Raw genomic sequence first — 11313 nt, 5'->3', positions numbered from 1 at the left:
CTTAGTTGCAAATCGATGGTTGGCTTGCAACTGGGGACCCTCGACAAACACACGCACAACCTTAGTTGCGAGTCGATGGTTGGCTTGCAACTGGGGGTCACCACAAAACACACACACCCTAGTTGCGAGTTTGATGGTCGACTTGCAACTCGGGCCCCTCAACAAACACCCCCTAATTGCAAGTTGATGGTCGGCTTGCAACTAGGGACTCTCGACACACACACACACACACACACACCTAGTTGCAAATCGATGGTGGGCTTGCAACTGGGGGCCATGACAAAACACACACACCCCTAGTTGTGAGTCAAGGATGAACTTACAACTAGGATGAAAAAAAAACAAAAACACATGCTCTAGTTGCGAGTCGAGGGTGGGCTTGCAACTGGAACAACTACGGGCCCTATTGCGAGTGATGATGGGCTTGCAACTGGAACAACTACGGGTCTAGTTGCGAGTCAAGGGTGAACCTGCAACTAGGAGGAAAAAAGAAAACACATGCCAGTTGCGAGTTAAGGGTAGGCTTGCAACTGGGATTAAACAAACTATGCGGCTAGTTGTGAGTTCAAGGGGTGGACTTCCAACTGAGACACCTATATTGTGAGTCGAGGGTGGACTTGCAACTGAGTTAACTACACAAAACTACGAATGAGTTGCGAGTCAAGGGTGTATTTGCAACTGGATAAAACAAACTACATACCTAGTTGTGAATCAAGAGTGGACTTGCAACTGGAACAACTATACAAAACTATGATACCATTTGCGAGTCGTGGATGGACTTGCAGCTGAGACAATAACAAACTACGAGTCCAGTTGCGAGTCAGATGTAGATTTACAACTCGAATAAAAATCAAAAACTTGCCCTGTTGCTACTTGATGGGTGGACTTGTAATTAGGATAACTACAAGAACATTTACGAGTTGAGCGTGGACTCTACTAATTCTCCACCGGGCCACAAAAAACGCATAGCAAAAACCAACAAAAGAGAAACGAGTCACACCCCTCAAATAACAACATATATGGGCTCATGTGAAGAAAACGTGAGAGCAAGTCGACACAAAGTAGAACGGGACAAGAGGACACGTGACAAAAAAGTACCAATTGCATGATCAAGTTTATGTGAACTTTAAAACAAACAAATTGGACGATTATAGACTCAGATGAGACATCACCGAGATGAGATTTAGCAAATCCAAAACCAAAAAAAAATCTCTTCTTTAGCTACAGAGTCAAAGCAAAATAAACAAAATCAGGGAATACATAGACATGTAGCCCTCCACAAAAAAACTACAGCCCACACAAAAAACTAATACACAAAATGTAAAAATGACCCACTAAAAAAGTCATATCAGGCCTCACTGCTTCACGAGGGACGAACGAAAAACACGACACAACAACAACGAGTATGACTCAGAAGCACGTATATCTAATGGTATATGAGTTAAATGAGACATTGTTAACTCTGATCTAAATGCGAATTAGCAAAACTTATCCAAAACATGCCTAGATCGCGCCGTGAAAATGTCCCAATAAAAGATGCACAGGCGAGCAGACCAATAAGTAGACACCAGATGCACAATGTGACATGGGACGCGTGAAAAAATAACCCACGATCAAGATTTGCACGATATTTAAAGAGAATAAATAACATAGTAAAAAAATCATGAATTTAAAAAAAATAAATGAATAAGAAAAAAGAAAAACAGAGAAGAAAAAAGAAAAGGAAAAGGAAACGAGAAAATAAAATAAAAATAAAAAAACAAAGAAAATAGGAGCAGAAAAATCACTTACTTACACTCCTCCCTTCTCACTACAACCCACTCGTCGCATGAAGGATAGGGAAATGAATTTTGTTTTGAGAACAGTAGGAAAATGAATGGGCACCGTCCCCTCTCCTCTCGAGTGAAAAAAAATAACGGCCGCTCTTTCAACATGTTCTTCTAACACCTAAGACAACGAGTAGGAAAATGGAGCCCACAACTAAGACAAACAGATGAAAGCCCACAAACACATCAAGCGGTGCAGACCTGCTCGAGCTCGCGAAGAAAAAAACAACAACGGGAATTGGACACAGGCCGACGAGCGTGCGAGGAACAATCAGGTTGCACGAGATTTAAAGACAAATAAGATGACTTAGATGTGACATCCTTAAAAAACATCTAGATGCGAATTAGTCATGTGATATTTGTTGACAAGATTATTTTTGCTTCTTTTTATGATTGGAATAGTCGAGAGTAGCAAGGGTAGGTGGGGGAGGCCCGAGGAAAGTGGGGGTCGTGGGTGCCTGGGTGGGTGGGTTCGACTAAGGGATCGCTTTTTGTTTTCTTTTAGTTCGCATACAGGCAACAACGATTGCAGGATTTGAAAATGGACGTCATCCACTGTATTTTGTACTTTTGCAAAAAAGATGTGGTGTGCCACATACATATCTCGATATGTATATTGTAGAAATTTATTCTAGTGTAAAATATATAGTCTATCTATTATACTAGCAAGCTTGCACGTGCAACGCACGTTTGGACAAAAACACATGATTTGGGCTGAAGTGAATTTGCCTTTGGTCGACCAATATTCTTCGTCTTTTTGTTCCAATATTCTTCATGTTTGGTTGACCAAACACCATCTCATATTATGATTTATGAGGCGGTCATTTAGTAACACCACAATATCCCAAAGTAGCAATCATTTTATTTCCCTAAAAAAGAAGTAGCATGCATATTCTTAAGGTTGTGTACAAGCTTTGCAAAGAAATTTTATAACCCCTCCAGATTGTCCGAGCAGCAGTACTGATTTCAGATTGACGGTTGTATCTCAAACTGAAATCATAAGTTAAATACTTGTGACAACCTACCCAGAAAGTCTCAATCTCAATTATAATTGCTTCCAAATAAATTACTGTGATGCAACAGTAACTGGTAGATGGCAACCAGAATGAAATTGTATCAAAACGGACCAATCTTGCTAATAAACTCAACACATAATAGAATTAGACCTTGCACTTCAGGTAAGTTATAGCCATCAAATTTATCTCCTCTAGTTCGCAACAAGAAAACTTTGATTTGTGATATGATGATGACCAGGCAGCCAAGGAGAAGTGGACATGCAAGAGAGGAGTCATGACTCCGCAACGGTGGTTGTTCTCTGCACATACCTTGGTGCGGTGTTCGTACTCTACTGCAGCGTCCTGCGTGTCCCGTCCTTGCCTCCCCGCGCCTTTCACGCGACATATCTTCGACCTCCTAACCATCTTTGATCCAATGATGCTGAGTTAAGAAATCTGCCAGGAATGACATTGAAAATTAATAGTGAAGCACAATCCTTGAGATAACATGGTTATCATAAAAGTACTAATATCTATCAGGAGACCAAACCTACTAATTTAAACCACGCTTCAAATCTGGCGCAACTTCTCCTATATAGAAGCATGGTTTCTTCTCATGTAAATGTGATAAATCTGACATATGGATGCATATATGAACCGAAAAATCTCTAGTGTCATACGCACAATATTTTGGAAATCATGTAATATGGAAAAACCATCACTTCAAATCTAGATACCAAGATTCAATAGCAAGAAAGTATTAACTGGATAAATAAGACACTTTATTACTACCTACAGATATGATGCAAGGCAATATTATATATTAAATAATTTTAAATATGTTATCTAATAACTTCAAAGTAAAAGCCAACTTGAAGAATCTTTTATCTGAAGTTGTTGCTTCAGACCATAAACTACAAAGCTAAAAAACAAAATTTTCTGTGGGATCAATATTTCTTATTTCCATAAGAATGAAACTCGTGACATGTACTGCATCGAGATTATTCACAAATTCAAAATTCGAATATGTGATATCACATCGGTGATCCATCTATGTGCGTATCTTCCTCTCTAAGCTATTTTCTCTTTACAGAGATCTTGGATAATCCTTTTGTCCTCATACAAATTGCCTGGGATATCAGGTATACTAAACAATAGGCCGCTCCCCTAAAAGAAACTGAAAGTTAAAATATGTTAGACTTGTCAAATAAATATGCGAAATCAAATCGCACACTTGCGAATTGGTTCAAAGACTGTCTGTTGTTCTAGACCTGGATAACAAGAAAGAAACTAATTGGAGATGATTGAGCTGATCTCATACCTGAAGCGTGAATGCCAACTATCATGGCATCGTTTCAATCACAATATATGCAGTGCAGAGGGATTTGATACACGAGAACGTCTGAAAGCTAACACGATTGTCCTATACGTAAATTTTTGTGAATGCAGGATGGAGCAAATTCAGCTTGCATGAACCATTTCAAAAATCCGTTTTTAAGTTCCAAATTACTTTCCGGAGAAAAAAATCACCTGAGATGAAGAACAAACCAGATCAAACACTGGGTATTGCCGGCAAGCTCCTGTGACTTGCTCGATCCAAATCGCCGGCTGAAACCTGCTAATGCACATGGAGCTTATGGGCAAAGCTTGGGTGCAGAGAAGGACTACCATGGTTGCCGATGTGGGAGGACGGACGGATCTTGGCTTCATCCGGTGACCTGGGGAGGAGGACCACGAGCTCGGCGGTGCCGTCCGGATCAAGGGCGTGCATGGCGAGAGGGCGCCGTCTCAGCTCATCGTCGGTGTAGGTGATGGAGGGAGACGTCAGCTCCACCTCCTCTGGTCGTCCGCTGGGTAGGGATAGTGAGATGATAGGAGGGGGTGGGAGGTTCTGCCGGCGTCGCGGGTCACGGTGGGAGAGGCGCCGCGCAGTGATCGGTTCTGCGGCGGCTGCTGTGGCGGAGGAGGGTCAGGCGGCGGCGATGTGGCGTAGGAGTCCGACCCTCGTCCGGTTACCGGATGGGGCTTGCCTGCTCCCCGGGTATGCTCCCATCGGTGCTCCGCACAAACCATTTTCTATCCAACGGTTGCCACGTTTCCTCCTTCGGACGTACCTTTTCCAGGGAAACAAAAAGAAATTAGATCTCATATTTTTCATGTCCACTGTACTTCTCCTCTCTCCCAGCACGTATCTTCCCCATGCCTTCAACATCAAAGTCTCACAGAGGCGACACCGGACGGTGGAGGCAGATGGACGGGGCAACCCCGTCGTCTCGATCTCCTCCCGTGCGGCTGTGTCGTCCGCTTCTCCTTCTCCTCCCGTGGCCGCCCATTCTATTTTCCTTTCGTCGCCTGGGTCACGGCCCCGACCGGGGGTCGCCTGGCAAGTGGAACGTCGGCGTCGAGAAGTTTCAGTACGCTGGCTCGTCACCGCCGCGGTGGCGCCACCCACGTCCAGACGCCGGGCCTCTCCCGCTGCAACACCACCTCCGCCGAGACGAAGCAGTTGGACTCGTCTGTCGTCCGTGCCCTTGTGCGCGTGCGGACAAGGCGCCGCGTTCCTACTCTACCTCAGCCTGGACCTCGCCGAGGCGTCGCAATTGTATGATGAAATTCAATTGCTCTACAGACATTACGAATTACTGAAGCAAACCCCTTACTAAAATCATTATGAATTGTATCCCCATACCGATGGGAAGCGGGTAGGGAAAGGTAGACTTGCATATCTCTCAACCGTGCTAGAATCAGTGAACAACATTGTCAGATGGGTGGATTAATTCAGAACTCGCAAGTTGTCCTGAGACGTCAGATGAAAGATTTTCGGAGTACAAATATCGACTACTGGTGGAACTGTGCTAATACCGTTCCTTTTCTAATGGAAGTGAGGTCTTGCAGGATCATACAAGTGACGTGCCTACAAAAGGTGCTGTAACCTGTAAATGGAACTTGGGTTAAGCTTTTGGATATTGCTGTTGCTATCTCACAACTAGGAGATGAGCGGCATATCTCAAATCGTACTCTCAGATCCCCAACAGCCGCGTCGACCTGAATCGTGCCGCTGGCATGCAGCGACAGAGAAGTGCCATGCATGGCATCTACTAACTACAGCACCGGCGAAGGTCAGCGCCGCTGAGCCGGGTCGACCTTCCGCTCGCCATGGTCGTCCTCGGCCACCTCTTCCACCAGCCGGCCACTACCGGGGCACCGCCCAGCCTGACGGCGTCCATGCGACTATGCTCGATGTCGCGACCTCGCGCTACAGTCCGGCGGCTGTGGCAGCCTAGTTCACAGTCGTAGTGTCGTCCATGCTTCTTCACTCAGGGAATCAGAAGGGAGCGGCGACGGGTACAGATTGAGGTGGTTACGAGACTAGCTCACGGCCGTTCCATTCTTTGACTCGGGGTCGGCAAGATGGGATAGGGGAAGAAGAATACGTATGCGAGGAAAATACCTAGAGTTTTGCTTTTGTTTTCGCTGTAAAAGGAATGCGCGGAGAGGAAAAATGTTGTAGCCGTTGGATTAATAATAGATGAAGAGGGAGCACGGATGGGAGTACCGAATGGGAGCAGGCAAACGCAGGTAGGCGGCGTGCGTCGCGGCCTCGCGGGGCAGTTAGCGAGCGAGGGAATCAGATTGCGATGGCTTTCCATTTTTTTCCTGCCTTTGCGTGATTGTAGGGATTGCAAAAGTGTGGGGCGGTGCTTAAGTACTCCCTCCTTCCCATTATATTAGGCGTGTAAGCTTTTCTAGAAAATCCCAAAATACAAGTCGTGTTAGCTGTAGCACTCCGGCATTCTCTTTATGATAATGAATTTGTTGCTGCAGCTAGCAATTAATGGTACACTGTAGCTGTTAGCAGACATTGTTGAGCTTACATCGTCTCGTATGATTGTGTGGCACCAATGATCTACACTATGCATTAATTTCCACGCAAAAAGCTAAAATGCCTTATATAATGGGAAGGAGGGAGTATATTTCTCCACGGTGAAGCACGTTCAGCCAACCTAAATTACTAAGTGCACATCAGATAAAAGATTAAGTTAAAGCTAGTCATTAGATCCTAATCGTGCGGTGCTAATCAAACCGTGTACATCTACCGTGTGGCGTTAAGAAAGAATTAGTTTGACTGTTTAATAATAGTATAGAATAGATATAGATACTTACATGACCTAGCTAGCTGAGTCCATTTGAAAATAAAAGAGGAGACCAGCTAGCTAATTTTTTTTCATTCAAACGTGGACTCTCTAATTACTTAAACGTGTAAAGCAGTTTTTTTTTTGCAGGGAATACATCCCGTAGGATGTTTGTACAAAAAACTGATCGTTCCGGCCGGTTCTGATACAATGACCTCATTGATGACATCCACAAGTGTAACATACGGTTTGTATTTTCAGCTTTCAACAAACGAACCGCATCACCAAAATTATCTTAACCATTGTATTTGTAATCTACAGCTTAGATTTAACTAGAAATCAGAAGCCATATATAAACAATCATGTGATTCCGGTTGACAAGATTTCTACCGATGCATGCATGATCTGTGCCTAACAAAAAAAAAAAATCAAAAAGCTGATCCGTCATGGAAAAAACTGCGAAACTGGTCCATGCATAGGTGAATCTAAATATTCAGTCCAAAACGTGACGAAAAAAAAATCCAACCGTTTGCGCTGCGTGATCGGAGGCTCTGATGCCACTTGTTGTAGCAGAGGAAGGGAGAAGCTCACACGATGAACACATGAACACACTCGGGAGAAGTTCTTTTGTGCTGCGTGAACTGTGCAGCCTTTTCTTTTTCTCGTTTATTTTAACAGCTCAAACAAATTAACATATTGATGCTAAACTTGTGCCATGACCAATCTAACTGGAGGTGCCATCCCACGTCCCTTGACCACCCTCAAGACTACGCCGTTATAGCCGCTACTCGTGTCATCCCACGAGCTAGATGTAGCAACGTGCAAAACTACCTAGCTACTAATCTGGACAAGACGTGAACAAGCTCACGCTACATGGTCAGATTTATTTGCAGAAAGCAAACCAAGACTATGCCGTTACAGCCGCTGCTCGTCCATCCCACGAGCTAGATGTAGCAACGTGCAAAACTACCTAGCTACTAATCTGGCCAGGACGTGAACAAGCTCACGCTACATGGTCAGGTTTATTTGCAGAAAGCAAACCTACGTGACAAGTGCGACAGGATTACATGTTTCCAAACGGAATTAATTGCCTTACGGTTTACGGGAACGTTTCAGTATGACAAGACGCTCCGCAACATCAGTCATTGTCGGCCTTTGATCCACATCAAGGTTAAGACAATCCACGGCAAGCTCTGCCAGACTGACAAGAAGGTCCAAATCTTCTTCTACTGCAATTTCTGTGTCAAATAACTCAGTTGATTTCTTCCTGTCTTTGTGAACATCAAGGAAACTCTTCACTATGCTGTTATCTTCAGAGTAAGTGGCCTTCTTCCTGCTGATAAGCTCTAGGATCACAACTCCAAAACTGTAGACATCACTTTTTGCGGTTAACATGCCTGTCTGTAGGTACACTGGATCCATATAACTCCTATCACCTATGACTAATGCAGTGTGTTCCTTGTCTGTTGCAATCAACCTTGATATGCCGAAGTCGGAGATCTTGGGGGCAAACTCATCGTTCAAGAGTATGTTTGCCGGCTTAACATCACCGTGCAAGATTACTTTATTGGTTTGTGAATGCATATAAGCCAGACCCTGTGCTGATTCTACAGCAATATTTAGACGTACATCCAAGCTGAGAGGCTTCTTTTCCTCCCCGTGAAGAATGTCATCCATGCTTCCTCTGGGTATGAACTCATACACTAGCATGGGGCTATCCACTTCTAAGCAACAACCTATGAGCCTAACGATGTTCTTGTGGATTATTTGAGACTGGATGATGACTTCATTTGGAAATTGTTTGCTCTCTAGCACATTACCACTAATCGGTTTCTTTACCGCAACCAATTCGTCACCGAGAAGGCCCTTGTAAACTTCACCAAAGCCACCTTTTCCAATTAGTTTGCCATTTTTAAAAATTTGCTGCAGGTCAACCTTTTTGAAAAGCTTTATAGTCCGAGCTTTCTCTAATACAGGACCACCATTCCTTTTGTATGTGTCATGAATCTTCTTCTTCTCTTTGATAATAATGATAGTGAATGTCATAATGACTATGAGAAGAATCCCACCTACTACACCTACATAGACAACGAAACAAAAATCACTATTTAATTGCTCAAAGTTTCTAGTATTTTAATCTGAGAAAAAAAATCAGAGCAGACATGATACAGTCCATAAGGGCATTCACAATGCTCCACTTCGGATCGTATCTAAAGCAGCCACGTCAGATAATTAGCTTAGGTGGAACAACAATCAAGAAGAAGAGAAAGGGATCGTATCTTCTTGAAACAAATAAGTAACTGTTACTCGCCACTATGGGTAGTCTTAGTGTGCAATGACATTGGGAAGGGCCTTTACACCAACCATTAACGTTCTATTGCGGTCATCCTGCCTGTCTGTAGTCCTAATGAACAATCAACTGCTCATAATCCAAGATTTTGTGTGTGACGACAAGAGATATTATTACTAATATTAAAGGGTGGATCTTCCATGAATTGGGATCCACAAGTCACAATGTATCAATTTTGCCATGCGAGACGTTATGTGATTGTTTTTCTCCCGTTGCAATGCAAGGGCATGTTTCCTAGTATGTATAAAAAGCTTCATTACTATAGTATTGACTGTCCAATTAATCTACGGACTGGAGCAAAAATAAGATGTAGTTGGTGAAACACATGAACAAAGCAGATATATTGAAACGAAGAAACTTGTGTGAGATGTTACCTATGGAAATCTGTGCTGCCAACGGGAACCTGGGGGTGCAGCGTTCATAAAATGGGTCATTGCTCTGATAACCAGGACGGCAGGTGCATTCGTATGAACCGTCGGTGTTCTTGCATGTACCCCGGCAAGGATACCCTGCTTGAGGTGCACATTCATCTATGTCTATACATGTTACACAGAAAATACTCATCAGCACATGCATGGAAAACTGCTGAGACAGACAGAGTTGAGTTGCGGCTTGCGAGTGTGGTAGTTACCGGTGCACCCGTCAACGACGTAGGGGTTGCCCTCGCGGCCTGTGGTGCAGTTGCAGGTGTAGCCAGGGCCATTGGCGGAGACGACGCACTCGCTGTGGCGACTGATGCAGGCATACCCCGGCTTGGTCGCCGCCGCGGCGCACGATAGGCTGCCATTGTCACGGATGGCCCAGTCTAGCGACAGCGGCATGCTGGTATTCACGTCCATGTGACGAAGGTGGGCCTTCTGGAAGTTGTAGTAGCCCCTGTTGGTGATGAAAGCGTAGTCGCACGGGCAGAACTCCTGGTTTTCGTGCGTCCAGGAGCCGCCAGACTCGAAGTCGATCACGTTGTCGGTGAGCCCCGGTGGGATGTCGATGCGGCAGCAGCCGACGCCCCTGCACGCGCCATCCTGCGGCAAACTGGAGTCGTTGGCGAAGGCCACACACCCCGTGTAGTACTGGTAGTTGAAGCGCCCACTCACGCCGCTCTTGATCTGGGCGAAGGTGTTGCAGCCAAGGAGGACGAGCTGGTTGAGCTCGCTGGAGATGCGGTACACGCCTTCTGGGTTCATGTTCACCTTGCCGTCGAAGTCCCCGGTGACGTCGCCGGTGGAGTTGAAGCACTGCCACGCAATCGGCAGCATCACCCGGGCCTCGGGACGCGGCGACAGGGTCAGGTTCAGCACCCGCTGGGTGGTGCCCGCCATGACCGGCATGGTGTTGTTGACGCAGGAGATCTCGAAGCCCTTGCGGAAGCAGCCGCTGCCGATGCCGAAGGGGTAGGGGATGTCAACGTCGCCGCATCTACCTACACATCCCGGCGACACGGTGAGGGAATCCGCCACGGGGGCCGACATTGTTGCGACGAGCAGCGCGGGAAACAAGAGACGCATCCACATTGATGCACTGCCCATCGTTTTTGTTAGTGGACGAGAGCGAGCTATCTGTGTCCATCGCCTGCAGCTAGTGTTCGCTTAAATAGTAAATACACACATGAGAGCGAGCTGATGCGTTGTACTACGTACCTCACTAGTATGGGTCCGTCTATAACAAAGGCATTTTTATTTTCTAAGCTCATGCTGCTAGGCTGTTAGCTAGCTAGTTGTGATCTAATATAATCATGATTCTTTCACCATGCATCCACCAATCTCAAATGGCACTGCTCAGAGGGTTAACAAGGAATAAGAAATTCAGAGTTCCTTTTCTTCAAAAAAGGAGGATTACCCTGGCCACTGCATCGATTCACTAGTGCAGAACCGGGCATTATCACCGGTTCGTAAGGCCCTTTAGTGCCGGTTCTGTAACCGACACTAAAGGGTGGGGACTACCGGTTCAACACGAACCATGACTAAATGGCCACCATGTGGCACGAGCCGGCGCCGGGGGTGGGGATACTA

The 11313-nt window shown here is 45.3% G+C and overlaps 1 protein-coding gene across 1 annotated transcript; it reads right to left on the bottom strand.

Annotated features, from left to right (window-relative positions):
- Positions 1–7694: 7694 nt before the first annotated feature.
- LOC119358915 (wall-associated receptor kinase 2-like) lies at positions 7695–10809 on the bottom strand. Its single transcript, XM_037625302.1, has 3 exons — positions 9936–10809; positions 9679–9840; positions 7695–9032 (listed from the first exon to the last, which is right to left on the bottom strand). The coding sequence occupies exons 1-3, from the start codon at positions 10807–10809 to the stop codon at positions 8047–8049; spliced, it is 2022 nt and encodes a 673-aa protein (XP_037481199.1). The 3' UTR covers positions 7695–8046.
- Between the last annotated feature and the right edge of the window lie 504 nt (positions 10810–11313).

Source organism: Triticum dicoccoides, chromosome 2A, assembly GCF_002162155.2.
Source record: "Triticum dicoccoides isolate Atlit2015 ecotype Zavitan chromosome 2A, WEW_v2.0, whole genome shotgun sequence".
Lineage (NCBI taxonomy): Eukaryota > Viridiplantae > Streptophyta > Magnoliopsida > Poales > Poaceae > Triticum > Triticum dicoccoides.
The sequence above is the reverse complement of the archived record's forward strand: the minus strand, read 5'-3'. Positions and strand labels throughout refer to the sequence as shown.